The 18,648-nt window shown below is 32.7% G+C and overlaps 2 protein-coding genes and 1 pseudogene across 2 annotated transcripts; 2 read left to right on the forward strand and 1 right to left on the reverse strand.

The window, feature by feature from the left end:
• Positions 1 to 2,274: 2,274 nt before the first annotated feature.
• LOC18107108 (uncharacterized) lies at positions 2,275 to 3,572 on the forward strand. Its single transcript, XM_024589308.2, has one exon. It carries the CDS (start codon positions 2,411 to 2,413, stop codon positions 3,320 to 3,322), a length of 912 nt encoding a protein of 303 aa, XP_024445076.1. The 5' UTR covers positions 2,275 to 2,410; the 3' UTR covers positions 3,323 to 3,572.
• A 2,334-nt stretch (positions 3,573 to 5,906) lies between these two features.
• On the reverse strand, positions 5,907 to 8,885 carry LOC18107109 (probable glucan endo-1,3-beta-glucosidase A6). The gene is made up of 3 exons (XM_006373038.3): positions 7,741 to 8,885; positions 6,353 to 7,657; positions 5,907 to 6,060 (listed from the first exon to the last, which is right to left on the reverse strand). The coding sequence occupies exons 1-3, from the start codon at positions 7,796 to 7,798 to the stop codon at positions 6,023 to 6,025; spliced, it is 1,401 nt and encodes a 466-aa protein (XP_006373100.2). The 5' UTR covers positions 7,799 to 8,885; the 3' UTR covers positions 5,907 to 6,022.
• A 1,516-nt stretch (positions 8,886 to 10,401) lies between these two features.
• Positions 10,402 to 17,922, forward strand: LOC127903943 (pentatricopeptide repeat-containing protein At3g26782, mitochondrial-like; annotated as a pseudogene).
• Positions 17,923 to 18,648: the final 726 nt, after the last annotated feature.

Genomic DNA, 18,648 nt, shown 5'->3' on the forward strand with positions numbered 1-18,648 from the left:
CTAGTAATGCATAGTCATATCAAGTGTATAGATGTACGCTTCCATTTCATTTGAGAACTCATAAAGGATGGTACAGTGGAGTTGGTGCATTATAGCACATAGAAACAACTGACTAATGTAATGACTAAATCACCCTAGCTGGATATTTTCTTGAAGGAGGAGTTTGTTTTGATAGATATAAACTGAGTTCTTATAACATTTAATTTAAAGAAGGAATTGTTAGGATTTGTTATTCTGGATGTTACACATATGTTAATGGTAACAAACCACTAAGACAATAAATCTCCATTGTTAAGACATGGTTGTTTGATTGAATTAGTTATGCCATGTTATTAGGATTTGTTAGATGTGGGTTGTTATTTTTTTGTTTTAGTTTGTTTTGTAAGACTATATAATATCCAAGTGTGTTCTTCAATAAAATTAAAAGATTTCTTCTAATTATATTATCTTCTTCATAATTAGTCTATTCTTAATATTGCCATCTTTTATCTAGTAACCTAGGTCATTAGAACTTGATATTCAACAAAACAAGAAGGATAATTACAAAAAATACCTTCTATACTTTAGTCTAATTTTCATTTTCAATCTAATATTTGAGAAATTATGGTTTGCCTTTATAGTCAATGAAAAAAAATCAAATTAGATAAAAACACACATTTGCCCACATATATAATAAATGTAAATCTGCATAATTTTTTCATGTTATTTCTCTCTCCTAAAAGCGATTTCTTTCTGCATCTTTCTCTCTCTAAAAACACAACACACCCATACAGAAATGCAAATTCTAAAGCAAGATCTTCATTTTTTTTATATAATTAATCTCTTAGTACGAGTATCAGAGACGAAAACCTATTATATGTGTTATTTCTTGTTTTTGTTTAGTTGTTAGTAAGGGGGTACAATTTACTTGAGATGATTATTTTTCTCATATGTCATCTTTATGCTGTTTAAAGTCGAGAAATAAATTGAGTGGTTATGATTTGAGGTCATTAATTGCTAAGCAACATGTGCTTTCTTGATTTCTTATAAGCCATTATGTTAGTATTAACATTTTAATTATGTTTATTTTTTTACCATCTTTTCTCATATGTATATATTTAGTTTTGGAGGAAGCTAGTTATCATGTGCTTAATTATTATAAGGATCCAACCTCTATATCTCCTCGTATACTTCTTAAAATTAATTGCCTCAATAACAACACACTTAGACTTAATTTCATAGATACCAACAAAGTAAAAATCAACATGCTAGAAAAGATCAATTTTAAAGTTGTTAATGAATTCTGTTTTTATTCTTGTTTTTGTTTTGTTGTGTTTTATTGGATGGATCTAAAAGTAAAAATCAACATGCTAGAAAAGATCAATTTTAAAGTTGTTAATGAATTCTATTTTTATTCTTGTTTTTGTTTTGTTGAGTTTTATTGGATGGATCTAAAAGTATATTTCTTGAATGAATGAATTGTGTTATTTCCTTATATGCAATACTATTATGAATTCTTTAGTTCCTTTCTTTCCGAATACAATAGAAAAAAAAAACATAAATAATGCCTAAAAGTTGTTTGATGAAATATCTAAAGAGAATTTATGTTCAAGAAATTATGGATGATATCATTGTAATTATAAATTATGGTTGTAATTTTGTTATTTTTATGCTCCAATGGCTTCTTAGTCATTAAAATGAATATAATAGTAAATTTATAAATAATCATATAGCTTTTTGTTAATTTTTTAAGACGTTAAGTGTTATTGTGTGTATAAAGTTTAAGAGATAAACTATAATTTTTTATATCTTAGATTAAAAGTGAAATATAAATCAAAATATATAAGGTTTTTTTTGTAATTATTTCAAAAATTTATATAAATGAGCCTTGAAAATTGATTTTCAAAACAAATCATACATGATATTTATTGATATCTATAATATAAGTGAATTAAAATTAAATCTCATCGGTGGTATGTATCCAATCTTAAAATTTAATGTACAAAGCTAAGATTGGTGTATTTACAATATATTACGATAAAAGAAAGTAAATTAACTCATGAAATCAATAAAAGCAACGAACCTAAGTCTTCTTTCCCCCATAATTTCAAATCCTAAAGTCCAATAAAATTACAATTAAGGAAATGATAACAGACGGTAGGATTAGGATTGGCAGTTGAATATATATATATATATATATAAAACACTGGCATTCTTTTTAACAATACGACATCGTTGCCTTATGAACAGAACAGGACGTCGTTTAACCGTGTCCCCTTCGTAATAGGACGTCGTCTGCGGTGCGAGCATATGTTATTTATTGCAGTCTCTCTCTACTCACTGGCTTCTGCTCTTCTCCGTTTGTGTGTATCAGAATTCAGAGCGCAAAACTTTGTTTAAAAAATTAGGTCAAAAGAAATTCAACATCAAGATGGCACGAAACGAAGAGAAAGCTCAGTCGATGCTCAATCGATTCATAACACTAAAAGCCGAAGAAAAAAAGAAACCTAAAGAACGCCGTCCATACCTAGCCTCCGAATGCCGCGACCTCGCCGAAGCCGACAGGTGGCGTCAGCAAATCATGCGCGAAATCGGCCGCAAAGTCGCCGAGATTCAAAACGAAGGTCTCGGCGAACACCGCCTCCGCGACTTAAACGACGAAATCAACAAGTTAATACGCGAGAAATCGCATTGGGAACGCCGTATTGTTGAGCTTGGCGGTCCTAATTATGCGAAACATTCTGCTAAAATGACGGATTTGGAAGGAAATATTATTGATGTGCCTAACCCTAGCGGGCGTGGGCCTGGCTATAGGTATTTTGGTGCGGCGAAGAAGTTGCCGGGTGTCAGGGAGTTGTTTGAGAAACCGCCGGAGCTGAGAAAGAGGCGGACGAGGTATGATATTTACAAGAGGATTGACGCGAGTTATTATGGGTATAGGGACGAGGAGGATGGGATATTGGAGAAGGTTGAAGGTCCTGCGGAGGAAGAGATGAGAATGCGTGCGGTGGAGGAGTGGAAGAGGATGGAGGCAATAAGGAAGGAAGCGAGGAAAGGAGCCAAGGAAGTTGTGAGTGTTGGAGTTGGTGTTGGAGCAGAGGTTTTGTTTGAGGAGGAGGAGGATGTGGTGGAGGAGGAGAGGAGGGAGGAGAGGGAGAGAGAGGATATTGAGAGGAAGGAAAAGGAGAGAGAGTTTGTTGTGCATGTTCCGTTGCCAGACGATAAGGAGATTGAGAGGATGGTTTTGGAGAAGAAGAAAATGGAGTTGTTGAGCAAGTATGCTAGTGATTCATTGATGGAGGAGCAGACTGAAGCTAAGGTTATGCTTAATATTCAGCACTAGATGGCTGATGTTATGTAATGTAGGTTGGTTTAGAGCTTGTTTTTTGAATTATAATTACAGTGCTTGTGGTTTCATGTAGACTTTGTTTGACTTGTTAGCATTATATTAGGCTGTTGCTTTGTGTTTAACAAAGCAAGTACTAATCTTTCTCCTTTGCATTATTTTATTTTACAATGCTCAAAATATGTTTGCAGTAGAATGCTGATGTTCTCCTTTAATGTTTGCTAATGTGAAAGTTGTGTTCTGACTTTGTGGGAAATGTACATTGATTTTGATTTTGATTTTTCATATTCATTTTGTTTTCTTGCATCAACAACAGGTAATCTAGATTTGAGGTAGAGAACCTGTCTATGTATTCATGTTAAATTAATACCCTTGTCTCTTTCATATTTCACTTGGTTTGTGGTTCCTTGGGCTTTTGCTGGAGTGTGACATTGTTACTGGACGTGGTGACTTATTATTAGCTGATTAGAGAATTCCCCATCATATAATGTGTTTTGAAGCTCTAGAAAAGTCAAGTTTATGGAGGGAGGGGGACAAAGTGGCGGGCTGCTGTTACTTTTAATTTCAGGAACTAGATATGCTGCAACATGATTAGATCTTTCCTCTAGGATTTGTCTGGTATCTCAAATCCTGGTGAGGGTCCTTTCTGTGTTTATTCTTAGAAGTGAGATGAAAAGTTTTCTTTCTTTTGATTTCCTTTGGGGAGATTTTGAGATGCAGATTTTGAGAGGAAGATGGCTATGCTTTGCTAAGTCATTACAGTATTTTGTATTCTTTTAAAGGAGAGCTGAGTGTTTGTTATTCTGAGTGGGGGTGTTTATGGTTTGCTTTCATAATTATAATCCGCCGTTTGTTGTTCAATATCTGATTTTTATTGGTTCTGGGATCATGATCAGGTTGTTTGGAGAGGTATCTTGGGTTTTGGCTCTTTCAGGGACTGTAGTCCTAGTGGAATTGTTGTGTCCTTAATCCTGCAAGGGTTCAGTTCATAGTCAGCAATTTTCTGTTGGAAGGGTCTGTGCTAATTAGTAGTTATTATCATTCAGTGCATGGTGGTGGTTGTCTTTGCATATGATTATCCTGCATCTTGAGTGGAGATTTTGGACGAGTCTATGTCGTCCTTTCCCCCCCTTCTTCTTGAGGAGCTTTTATCCTCCATTAGTGTTCTTGTGGTCCTGAAGCTGGTAGAGGAGTAGCTGCTTCTTGGCAAAGCAAGCATCTGTGTCTGTTAGTCAAGGATATATTGTTTGGTATTCTACAAGTTGTTCTGTAGGTTATCTTGCTGCTGTTTGTTGCTGTCCTAATGTCCCCCCCCAATTCCCAGTGTTAGGCACATGGCTACAAGTTGCTGAGTTCAATGCTATAGATGAATCAGAACTGCATTATTGTGTTCTTGATGATTTTCTAGCTGTCTTCGTACGGACATGATGAATCTGTTGGGTCCCAATATGAAACATTTTGATGTAAATGCACAGGAAGTAAAGATGAAGGAATGGTGACCAAAAGTCATCTACTTTGTACAAGAGGAATCTTCCCAGGATAAGATGTTGTAAATCATTCCTTACATTATGAAAAAGAGCTCATCGTTTTCTTGAGGTCAGAAACCTACTCCTCTGCATTACATTTTCGTGCTGTCATAAATATTATTAAAAATAAACCAAAACGGAAGGGTGATTTCCAAACGCTGAATTTTATACTCGTTAGTAAAATTATTTCTTTGTACTTGGCTTTGACAGTGAAATTACCTTTTTTACAGTGAAATTACTTTTTTTTATCCTTGACAAGAAATATCAATTGCCTTCAATCTTGAATGCACGGTGAGATTATTGATTTATTCTTGGAAGCAAAAAATTTAAAAATAATATTAGGGTTTTTCTTTTTTAATCCTTTCATATTTGTTTTTTATAATTATGTAGATTTATGATATATTATTTTTTCTAATTTGATTTTTATTATTCTAATTTGTTTTTTGTCCTTTTATTCACTTGATTTCTTTTAAATTTCACATTCGATTGAAAATTTATAATTGTTCTTTAATTTATTTTTATTTTTATTTTTATTTTTATTTTTTAATTGCTATTTTTAGTTTTGGATTCTTTTGTATAATTGAATTTTTTTTTTATTTAATCCTTTAATATTCGATTACTTGGAGAAGATTATGTTTCTTGATTTTTTTCATGTATAGTATCTAATGACATGGTTTACATGTTTGAAAAGTTATCATAGGTTGAAATTTGTTTTTTTTTTTTTAATTTTATTGTTCGACATTGAGTTTTTTTTTTTATATATATATATATATATATAAAAGGGCATTGTGTTTACTTTAATTTTTTTTTTTAGGTTATAATGATCTCATGACTTGGGCTAACTTAGATTCGATCACTTTTTATTATGTGTTACATGTTTGTCATGCTAATTTGAGTTGATATTTATTTATTTTTTGTTTATTTTTATTCAATTTTATCATTTTTTAATTAGCTTAAAATTTAACAACATTGGTTTCCTTTCCTGTATTGGATTTCCTCCTTTATAAAATGGGACTGCATCATATAAACATTATTTAAAAAAAAAAAAACAAATATGAAATAATAGGCCTCGGGCCTATGTCTAGTTTCAGCTAAAACAGAAAGTTCTGAAACAAGACTTGATTAATTGAGATTCATGTCCTTGTGCTGCTTACAGAGGCTTCAATTGTCTTCAAATAGTCACACTGGGGAACTGGCATAATCCTCGACCTACATAAAAAAAATATATCACAAAAAGAAGAAGAGAGTAACAAAGTGAGTCTTTCATGTCGCAAACTTGCATCATGCTTTGGCAAATAAGAAATGTAGCTTAGATATCAAGTTCAGGTGAATCATGCTTTCGCAATTGATGTTTTTTTGACTAATTTTCTATTCGTTTGTAAAATAGTCGTGCAAGCGAGGTAAAATCATAGGGTAATTAATATTTATGTTGGTGTTAATGTGTTTGAGGATTGTTCACGGTCCTCAAACCCACCCATCACTTAAAATCATGCAGACTCACTTGGATCACTGGTGGTCTGCACAGCAAGTCCATTGAAGTAGCAATTGGCACCCTGGCTCCTGAACTTAGCCCAATACGAGCTAAATGCAAAACTGGCATGCCAAATTACTGACAATGGCTCGTAACATTCCTTCCCTGGGGTCAAGGCTTCACAGGTCCCGTTTCCTTGACTGCATGCAAAAGTTAATGCTCTTTCCAACTCTGTCAGATTGACGTCCGGTGTTGCTACGCACCATGATTTGCCTTCATAGGGCATGTCATTGTGTGTTGCAGGTAGCGGTTCATAGTCTGATGATGCTCTCTTCCCTGTCAAATCAATTTGATATATAGACGTCCCATTTGGATGCAACAAGCCCCAGTGCCGCTCTGTTCCCGGGCCAGTCTTTTGGTTCTCATCGTACAAGGAAAAGATAAATGCTGGTATGAACAAACCTGGTCTAGCTGGGGTGCCGATTAGGGGCTGACCAGTCATCTTCGTAACAAGATTCCGATTGTAAGTAGCTGCGTTGTAAATGCTAGCACCAGTTTCACCGATATCGCCTGCATTAGGCCAGCCAGTTTCAGCTATCGAAAGCCGGATACTGTGAAATCCAAGTTTGGTCATGGCAAAAACAAGGGAGTCAAGCATTTGGTCTAGGAGGTTGGTGTAGACTAAGCCACTACCGGGGTCAGTGTATTTGATATTTGATTGAAACAACGCATAATCGAGGTTTATATTGATGGGATTTTCAGACCAAGGGAAATAAGGGTAGACGTCAATGAAGAAAAATGACTTGGTGCTGTTTAAGAATTTTAGCAATGGCACCATCACGGTAGTTGAGATATCAGGCCGAAAAGTCGCAGTGGATGGTGGAAAAGCTGTTTGCAGCACGTCCATGGCTAGCGGAGTGCCTACTTTGATGTTACGGATATCCTGAGCTCTGAGAGAGATCTTGATTCTACGCATTGCAGGCACAAGATGATTCCAAATCCGTTTTCCTTCATCTGAACAATAGCTGAGAACTTCATTGCCAACAAGAATGGTACGGATCATGGTTTCAGGGTGGTAAGCGAGGACATTGTCTTCGACCCATTTGTTGGCGGAGGTCTGGTTGGTGGCTATGTTGATGATTTCATAATTGGGAACCATAATGGAGACCCGGATATCAGTTCCTGCTAGGAGTCTCAGGATTTCAGGGTTGGCATCATAGAGCTTTACACTGCCAGCTTTCATGGCTCTAAGAGATTCTATGGATTGACCTGCAGATGGCAAGTTGTTCCCAAGCAGGCCATAGTTCACCCCAATCTTCCCTGAAGGCATTGCATCTGTCAAAGTGAAAATTCTGGAATTAGTTAAGAAAAATGAACAAGAAAACTGAAAGTGACATGTTTGGTGGCAGAAAACTTACCAGAGAGAACAAGAAGAGAGAAGAAAAGGAGAGCATCGCCACGCATTTTTCTTGTCATTTCGTTTCCTGAAGCATAGTATGTCTTCCCATTACAGAGTTCTTATTGGAACTTCTATAAGAACTCTTGATGCTCGAGCTAAATGGACTCTGCTATCTTTGTATGGGGTTTATTAAAGAAACTTAAAAGGTTCGAGGGTCTTAAGTGAGTCAAATAAACAAGGAACAAAAAACAGACATAACCGATGGACATAATATATTTTAAGTGCAAAAGATAAAGGTAATGATTTGAAAGAAGTAGGTGATGGACCTTGTTTGATTCGGTAAGTTTCTCCTGTTTCTGTGACAGTTCAAAGGGTGGATGGGAATTTCCCATTGTGTGAAATGATTAACAACTTATAGCCTTGTATGGCCATGTAGATTTCTTTGAAACATCATGCCATCCGCACGTCTGCTTAATTTATAAGAATTAGAAACCAAATGCAAGAAGAAAAATGTATGATTCTTTTGATTTTCTGATGATAGAAAGGATGGAGAATTGCAGCACTGTGTATCCACCTCAAAACTCAAGAAAAAAAAAAGCAAAGAAAGAAAGGGAAAGCGGAGAATGAAAGCACAAACAAGCAGCCTTAGAAAAAGAAAAAAAAAAGAAAAAAGAGGGAGAACAACCTTCCAGCAAAGTCTCCGCTACAACAAAGATTCCAGTCACACTGAGTTATTTCTAACCGCCTCTGTCTGCTATAAGAAATTGCTTCATAGCCAATTTGCCTGCACCTAAAATCCTTGAACCTTGGTGATTTTAGAGACATCATCAGTACAAGGGCATGTGCAATCTTTTGGATTGTTGTTTGTAGTTTGGTTTTTTCTTTTACCGGCCAACCAGTCCTTTATTGGTGAAACTTTCCATGCTTCTTTATGCAACTTTGAGTTTGCCAATGGTTTTAAGAGTCCGCTTCATTGGTGCTGCTACATTTCTTACTTTCAAGTTCTGCTGTTATTCCAGTTCGAGTTTGGTTCTGCTTGGAATTCTGTTTTGCCCTCTGGTTCTGGTTTGGAGTAAAGTTTTGAATTTGCTATTGCAATGGTTCCATGGAATCACTTAGACTGACATAAATGCTAGATTTCAGCTTTGGATTCTGCTGGTGGTGAAAATCACGCATTCCAAGTTTCACCTTGATTGGATCTGCAGTGGTTGTAATTTTGCTAGACTCTGTCTACATTACGTGATTCTATAAATTAGTGGGGCATTCTCCCATTGACGGTGAAAGGAGATGGACCATCCTGATCGTGCTTCTCAATTATAACAAGAGGATTTTTCTGTAGCTCATTTTCCATGATTTTGGAGGACCATTTGAAGCTGTGTACAAAACTTGGTGTAAATATATATTATTTGTATGTTTTTTACATCTGTAAATGTTTTCTGGAGCATAGAGGAAAGCAAAAAATCCTTCGGAGAACAACATCTGCTACAAGAGACAATTTCTTGAGTAATGACCAGTCTTTTGATCCTGATTGTATCCATCTCCGATCTCTACTGTTAGAAACACTTACCATAATGTTAATAAAATGTAATGTCAAACTTGAGTGTAGGGTCATCAGAAACCTCCAAAGCCTAGAAAAACAAATTTGCCACTACCACTACAAGCGTTTGGAAACAAGGGTTAAGCTATATTTTTAAAAAAATTAATTTTTTTTTTGTTAAAAATTAATTTTTTTTTATATATTTTGAATAATTTTAATACACTAATTTCAAAAATAATTTTTTAAAAATAAAAAAACATCATTTTGATGTATTTTAGCATGAAAAATATTTTAAAAAACAACCACAACCACACTTTTTCAAAGTGACAAAGATTTGAAGCTTAATTTTTATCTACTTTAAGCCTATATATACATTATAGTTAATTGGGTGTTTACACGAAATATTTATAGGGTTTTATTTTTTTTCTATAAATAGAAAATATTTTATGTAAAGATAGTAGTGTACAATACAATACAAAATACTTGAAAAACAAAAAAAAAGTTAGTATTCAAAGATATAACAATTTTTATCTCCTAAAACAGTTTAAGAGATTTTTATCGATAATTCGTGTGAATTATTATTAGAAACTGAATATTTAAATGACTTGTAATCTATAACAATCTAATCTTAAAGGAATTACTTAAAACTAAAAAGAACATTTAATTTTCACGTGATTATTTTATAAACTTTAAAATACTTTAAATCTATCTAATAAAAAATTTGTATTCCTAAACAATTTTAAATTTAATATATTTATATTTGACGAAACCAATAAATATATTCAGATGGATAAGCAAAGATAACATGACTGATAAGACCCCCTTCCACTTTCTCCCCCCTTACCACGTGAAACAATAAAAGAATAATCCTTTCTTACAGCCTTATATGGCTCCACTACTACTGTGTCTGTCTGCAAAGGCCACTGTGACACAAAAAGACAAAGTCAAGAAAAACAAAATGTTCTTATAAATAAGGGCTCGAAACCTTGCCGGCAGAATTAAAGCAGTCACTGTATATCCCGTGATGTTGAGCTAGCAGTCACACCACCATCTTTATCTAGGTACCCTTCAACACTTCACTGCCCGCATTCCCTTCACTCAATATCTAGCCTTAGACAAGGTCTGCCATACAATTCTAACACCATGGCTGTCATTACAAAGGTTTCTGTTGTTATACCAATGATCATGTTCTTCGCCAGTGTGCTTGCTCTAACCAGTGAACCTACTATTGGAGCTTCTCCAGCTGTTTTGCCATATGTAAATGCTCCTAACATGTCTTCTTTTTTCCCTCCTCCAACTGACGAATGGGATCTGGGTCCTGCAGCTCCTCCAAGATTAGGAAAATTGGCACCGGTGCCAATCTCAGGTGAGTTCATAGGGAAGAGTTCCTCAAGTCCAGCAGTGTTCAACGGTCATATCACCATATTTGGTATACTACTTTGTTTCTTGCAATATTCTTATATGAAATGAAACTGGTAGTTTTTACTGTGCAGAAGCGTAGAATTTGTACCCTATTGTGTGCAAAAGAGCTTGTATGGACTCATTAGTCATTATTTATTATTAACTAAATTACTAGTGTGAGACATTCAGTCATTAAAACCATTTTTATATTATGAATCTGTGCAATAGATCTTGATGTTGCCAAAGAGATTATCCATTTCAAAAAGCTATTACATTTTCAGCAACTGGAATTACAGTCTACAGGGAGCTCTAAGCAAATGATGCAGTGGAATTACAACAACTGTGATTTATAGTATCACAACAAAACACACAGGCTAAATCAAGCGGGTCAAAAGAATTAGCTAATGGGACTCTGTTTTAGATGGAGTTTATGATCAGACAATTGCAGGAAAACCCTTGAATCTCTCCTAAAAATCATATAATAAAAGCACATTTTTTCATCTCTTTTTTTTTTTATAAAAAAACCGAAATTCTAGTGTTTGAATCGGATGAAGTTAGAGTAATCTACTGTTTGATATGCTAAGGAGACACCAGCCCGTTAGTGCAGCAAGGTACATATCTCGATTGTGAGATCGGATTAAACTTTGATCCATCTTATACCCTCATCATCCTATTTCTGAATTGTCTTGACATAATCTTTAAATTTTAAATTAAATTATATATGAATTATCAAATTTTAAATTAAATCATATACAAATTGTCTTAATATGATCATCTTCATTGTGTTGCTCGAACTTCTGTTATTAAATTTGCTTCAATCATCAGTAACTCAGCACCTTTTTCAACTTTTATCTTCCCTTATTCCAAAACTATTGACTTTGTGATTGCTTTGCTAACTGATCAATAAAAATCCTAAACTGGTATGATTGTCGTTTTTTTAAAGTTGTCATGATAATGCAATATATGTACACATGTAGTGTAACATGCAAGAGAGATAAACTAGCTACTTCACTTGTGCTTTGTGAAGCTATTTTACTGGTTTTTTGTCTCAAGTTAAATTTTTTTGTTATAAAAAAATATATATATTAATTTTTTTTACGTGTTTTTATACATAAAAAATCATGTAAATTAAAAAGTCCATACATATATATGTAATCAAATAAACTGAGAACTATATTTGTTATTTAATAAGAAAATATTTTAATGATAACTAAAAATAAAATTAGAAAAATCAAGAGACAAGTATATTTCAAGATATTTAATCTCGTAAGACGAGATATTTACCTAGTTTATTGAATTTTTTTATTAAATTTAATATTTTATCCAATCAAACAATAATAGAAATAGATACATACATTAAATTAATTGGAAAAAATAGAAGAAAAAAATTATGCAAGGTTACACATATTAGAAATATTATCTGAAAATAAATAAGTTAATCTATATAAAAGATGAAAAAATTACTACTACTACTACCACTACTATTATTAGTATTTTTATTATCATTCTTGTTGTTATTGTTGTCGTCATCTTCGTCATAATTACTATTATCATCATCATCATTACTACTACTAATACTATTATTACTAATATCATTACTATTATTTTTATTAATATTACTATTATCATTATAATTATTACTATTATCACTACTGTTATTATTAAAATAAACTATTATTACTTTTACTATTACCATAATTATCATCATCATCATCATCATCATCATCATCATTTATTGTTGTTGTTGTTGTTGTCACTGTTAATATTATTATTATTACTACTAATATTATCATTATTCTTATCATTAACAAAAAACTAAAAGAGGAGGGGGTTTTTCTGTACCCCTCATCACAAAGCACTATTAATTAGATTTTTTTTTGTTTATTCTTTGATTTTTTTCCAATCAATGCTTCTTTTTTTTTAAAAAAAAAAATTTAATATTAAATTTATTTCTTATTGAGTTATCTCATTCTCATGACATGGATCGCGAGTTTGACGAATTAACCAGACTGACTTAGTTTTTTTTCCCTTAATTAACTGTTTTTCCAATTTCATCTTTTAATATTGCGTTAATTGAAAAACAGACTTTATGATTTATTTTATTTGCTTTCTATTAGGTTATTCCAACCTCATAACTCGAGAATAATACTTAATAGGTTAACCTGAGTTAACTTGGGACATTTTTAGTGTCTTTTTTTAATTGAAGTTTTTTTAATTTCATCATTCAACATTAAATCGGTTAGGAATTGAACTTCATAATTTATTTTGATTTTTTTTCTATAGGGATATCTTGATCCCATGATCAAGGTTGCAAGTTTTGGTATTTTTACCCAGGTTAAATTGGGTCATTTTCTTCTAAGAGATTATCCTAGTCTCATGACCATGATCATGGGTCTTTCAACATTAGATTTGTTTTTTTATTGGGTTGTCCTTATCTCATTACCCGAGTCACGAGTTTGACAGGTTAACCCAGTTGAATCATTTTTTCTTTTTTTAATTAACTTGTTTTTTCTAATTTTATTTTTTACTAATATGTTTGATTGAGAACTTAATACAAACCAAGTCATGTCCGAATTTGCCTTAAAATATTTGATGACAAATTTTACGAGATCGGTCATATCTTCTAAACCATAGATTGAATCGAGCTTAAATTTTACAGGGAGATACTATACACATGAAAATATATGGTGATATATTTTTCAAATCAAATGAAGTTTGGAAACATATTATTTCAGAAGGTCAAAATTACTAGATGAATCTTATCAAATCTGTTAGACTAGAACCTTGACCTAGAGTTAACCTATAACTAAGAACAAGAAGTATTGGATAATTGTGAATGATGCCACAAGGTCAGTTATACCTTGATAAAATGAATTTACACTTTGTCCTAGCAAAGAAGATGAAGTTTGCTTAAGCAAAACTGAATTTTATTAATGTCTAAAGGTTGCTCAAAATTTACAACAAAACAAAACATAATATAGTCCTCAAATAATAACCATAATGGTCTTATATTGGGTTGAAAACCAATAGGTCTTAACTAAAAATCAGCTAAGCACAAGCCTAATACCTAAAACAAGCCTAAACATTGATTTTGGGGGGAAAAACAAACCCAATAGAAATAAAAACCCTAAAACTGAAATATAATTATCATAAATATTAATTAAAAATAAATAAACCATAAGAAATATTCATATTAATACAAGTTATCAAAACAACCCTAAAATTGTATCTTCTTGCATCGGATCCTTTGTAGCCGAATCTGAAACTTATAGATGAAAGAGTGTCTTTTTATATCATCCATTAATCCTCTTTCCTTGCTTGAAAGATATTGTCTTGAATGCTGAAGTTTCTTTTCTTGTTTAGCTGAAAGTATGCTCTTAAAAATAGGAGAGAAAATGACTGGAATATCTTTTTTAAATAGCCTCTTATAATCTCTATTTTCAATAAGAAAATCCTGCAAAATAAGGAAAAGAATAACAAAAGAATCCTAAGTCTTATTACCACCACATGCATTCCATAATGGATATGAAATTCTTGCAAACTATGGATAATAGTTGTTGAATCCTTATAAAATAAGTAAGTCAATAGATGTCACACATGCTTCCAAGAGGATTAAGAAATCCTTGTATTGACTGGAATCCATAATATATAAGAAAACAATGTTTCTTTATTTTTTGCACATTTCTGACAGATTTCAGTTCTGACTTTAAACATGTTGTTCTTTCTTATTTGTATGAATTAATAGGCCTATATTTTTTTCATCCATCCTCCACTTTTTTCAATTTTAATTGCTCCTTTTTAAATGTTTTTTTTTTACTTTTTATACTACTGATATATTTTGAGACAATAACATACTAAAATAACATATTTTTTTTACTCTTTATGTTATTGATATATTCTGAGACAACAAAAAACTAAAATAACACTTTTTTAAAGGAGCCCTAGACGCAAACTACTAAACTCTAGACACGAAATAATAAAAATTGAATCAAAGACAAGTAAAGCTAAGGAAACCAAAACCAACAAGAAGATAATAATGGGTATAACCTGGTTTTGGAGCCTAGCTTTGATACCAACTGATGCGGACCTCTTGATCACGTGATCAAGCAACCCCAAACGAAGTAAATAACAAACCGGAATGCTGAAATTCAGGTCTGATAAAACTCTGACTTAGAAGTAACATTGTACTTATGAACCAAGGGTATTGGAAAAATATTTGAATATAGAGATAACCTTATATTTAAGAACTCTAAGTATGTGAATCACACCATGAAACTAGTTAATCTTCAATAAGTCAGTGTACGATTTTTGTCCCTATAAAGAAAGGTTGTTTTGCCATGAATAAACAAAAGAAAACTCATACTTATTCTTCAAGTTGCTGTCCAAATTTGTAGCTCAAAAAAACATAATATAGTTTCCTCTAACTAATCCTAATAGACTCCTTATATGTTGCAAGCTAATGAGCATAAACTGGTAATCACCTAACATAAGTCCAATAATGAAATAAACCCCTAAAAATTGTCTAATAGGCCAGAACAAACCCAAAATCAAAATAATTATTCAAAAATAAATAAATAAATAAAATAGGATAATAAAAACAAGTCTCAATAGATTTCAATCCTGATTTCAAACACACGTTGTTCTCTCTCGTTTGGATGAATTAATAGAAAAACCATATATGATTGGAAAGCTTGAGATGTCTAGTTTTCATCTCAGCGTGAATCACTACACAATTCCACTTGTAGCCCCATATATGACCCAAACAATTACACAAAGGTCTAGTCTAGCAGATTTGACAAGATTCGTCTAGTAACTTAAGCCCTATAAAATAATATGTTCTCGAACTCTATTTGACCTGACCATTTACCACAATATATTTTCATGTGTATTGTTTCTCCCTGTAAAATTTCAACTCGATTCGATGTATAGTTTGAGAGATATGTTTGATCTCATAAATTGATTAGTAGGCATTTGAAAGCCAAATTCAAACTTGACTTGGTTCGTATCAGAATTAGGCTTCATTATTTGTTTTGATTTTTTTTATTAGGTTATCTCGGTCTCATAACCTGGAAATAGTGCTTAATGGGTTAACTCGGGTTGAATTGGCTTATTTTTATGTCATTGTTTATTTAAATTTTTATAAATTTCATCGTTCAACATTGGATCTGACATGGTCGATTGGAGATTGAGCTTCATAATTTATTTTGATTTTTTTCTATGGGGTTATATTATTCTCATGAGTAAATTCACACATTTAGCAGGTTAACCTAAGTTAAATCATATTATTTTTAATTTTCTTTCTATAAGGTTATCTTGGTCTCATAACTCGGGTCATAGGATTAACAGATAGACTTAGGTTGTTTTAGATGTTTTTTTTTTAATCTCATCCTTCAACATTGATCTAGTTGAGAATTCATAATTTGTTTCGATTTGTTTTCTATGGGATTATTATAGTCTCATAACTCAGATTACGAATTTGACATATTAAACTAGGTTGATCCAAGTTAATTCAATATTTTATTATCTTAATATATATAAAACAAATGTCATTCTAAAATTACTACTACCACGACCACGACCACGACCACCATTACTACCACCACTATTATCACTACTATTATTATTAATATCGTTATCATTATATTTATTATTATTATTATTATTATTATTATTATTATTATTATTATTATCATTATCATTATCATCATAATTAGTAACATTATCATCACCATCATAATAAACTACTATCAATATTATTATTATTATTATCATCATTGTTATCATTTTCTAAAATGAATAGTATTTATGTTTAATTATAGAGTTATGATATGAATATAAAAAAATACATAACATCACCCTTTAAAAATTTTAACAGAAAGAAGCAAAAGCAGATAAATTTAAGTAAAAAATTGAATAGAGAATGAATGAAGTTCCAAATCGCCATTCACTGCCATTACTCACAATCTTATAAACCACTTTTCAGCAGCAGCCGCTGAACACTAACTCAAGTACCTGGTTAAACAAATACTTTGACAAGGCCAATTTCTACTCCTGGAACTCCCTTATTACAGAGGTGGCTCGTGGCGGTGACTCATACGAGTCTCTCTGTACTTTCTTTTCAATGGGAAAGCTCGATATTAGTTGAACCGCAATCAAATCATTCTCCGCTTTGTTTGATCTTAACTCAGGAAAGCAAACCCATCAACAAGCTCTTGTTTTTGGGTTTTGTATCATCAGTATTGATTGATATGTGCCAGAAATGTGGGTAGTTAAGTGATGCAAGAATCTTGTTCGATGAAATTCCTCATAGAAATATTGTTACTTGGACTTCTTTAATAACCGGGTATGTTCAAAATGATGATGCCCATGAAGCGTTAGTGGTTTTTAAGGAGTTTTTTTAATTTAAAAGAGTCAAGGAAATAGTGATAAGATTGAAAGTTTTGTTGATAAGGTTTCTGTTTTATCAGCACGTTCTCGTGTTTCTAATAAAGTAGTGAGGGAGTTTATGGGGTTGTTATAAAGGCTGGGCTGGATAAAATGGTGGGAGTTGAGAATACTTTGTTGGATGCGTATACAAAGTGTGGTGAAGTGGGTTTGTCTAGAAAGTTGTTTGATGAAATGACGGAGAAGGATGTGGTTTCTTGGAATTCTATGATTGCTGTGTATGCCCAAATTGGGTTATCGATTGATGCTTTCGAAGTTTTTCATGGAATGTTAAAGGATGGTGGTGGTAAATGCGGTGACTTTGTCCACTTTGTTGTTAGCTTGTGCACATAAAGGGGCTCTACGTGTGGGAATGTGTTTGCATGATCAGGTACTTCGTTTTCTTTTCATACTAGAATGGTTTGTTCCATGTATTAGGTCATTTCTGTGAGATTAACGTTAGCCAAGTTGGGGAATTATAGTTGAGGTAAATGTTTGGTGATGTCTGCGTTGTTGCATTGATTTATAGTTATCACATCTGCTTGTGATATGTCATTTATTTATCTTTTGTAACAGGTTACTAAGATGGGTTTTGTGAGTAATGTGATTGTGGGTACCTCAATTATAGATATGTAATGCAAATGTGGGCAAGCTGAAATGGCGAGAAATGCATTTGATAGCATGAAGGAAAATATTGTAGGTCATGGATGATTTCTGGTTATGAAATGCATGGCTTTGCAAGAGAAGCTTTGAATGTTTTCTATAAGATGATATTGGCTGGGGTCAAACCAAATTATATAACTTTTATTTCACTTTGGATGATTTTAGTTATGTTGATTTCTTAGTTGTAGTTTTGTTTATCCACTTGGTGTGATAGAAGATGTTCTAGTCAAGATTGATAGTTTGGTTATTCCATGCGACTTTTATATTCTTGACATGGAACATGATTCTTGTGATTCATCAAACAACACTCCTATATTGTTTGGGAGATCATTCTTGAAAACTGCCAATACAAAGATTGATTGTGGTAAGGATACTTTGTCTATGGAGGTAGGAGATGAAGAAATTGGATTTAATTTTCATGATGCAATGACATATCCTTATAGCAATGTTTATTTTATCACATGTTATGACCAAGTTGATAAGTGTGTGCAGCAACTTTGGGATTTTGATTGTAATGATGGATTAAGCGTAGCTTTGAGCTATGACTATGATTTTACCAAGATAGAAGAGGTGGAGAGGCATATATGTGTTCCCCAAAATGTGCATGAATCAGCATTGGCTTTGCAAACTGTCCCCCATGATGTAGAAGTCATTTACCCCATTATAGACAGTAAATGGGTGGTGCCTATCCTTTTGGTGCCTAAAAAGACAGGAATCACATTGGAAAAGATTCAGAATGATTCTTATGAGAATGCAAGGATTTACAAAGAAAAAACTAAGAGTTTTCATGATCGAATGATTACAAGAAAAGAGTTTCATGTTGGAGACAAAATCCTTCTTTATCATTCACGTTTGAAACTTTTTCCTGGTTAGACGACAAAACTCACCGCTTCTATGGAGTTA

Source organism: Populus trichocarpa, chromosome 17 (genome assembly GCF_000002775.5).
Source record: "Populus trichocarpa isolate Nisqually-1 chromosome 17, P.trichocarpa_v4.1, whole genome shotgun sequence".
Classification (NCBI taxonomy): Eukaryota; Viridiplantae; Streptophyta; class Magnoliopsida; order Malpighiales; family Salicaceae; genus Populus; species Populus trichocarpa.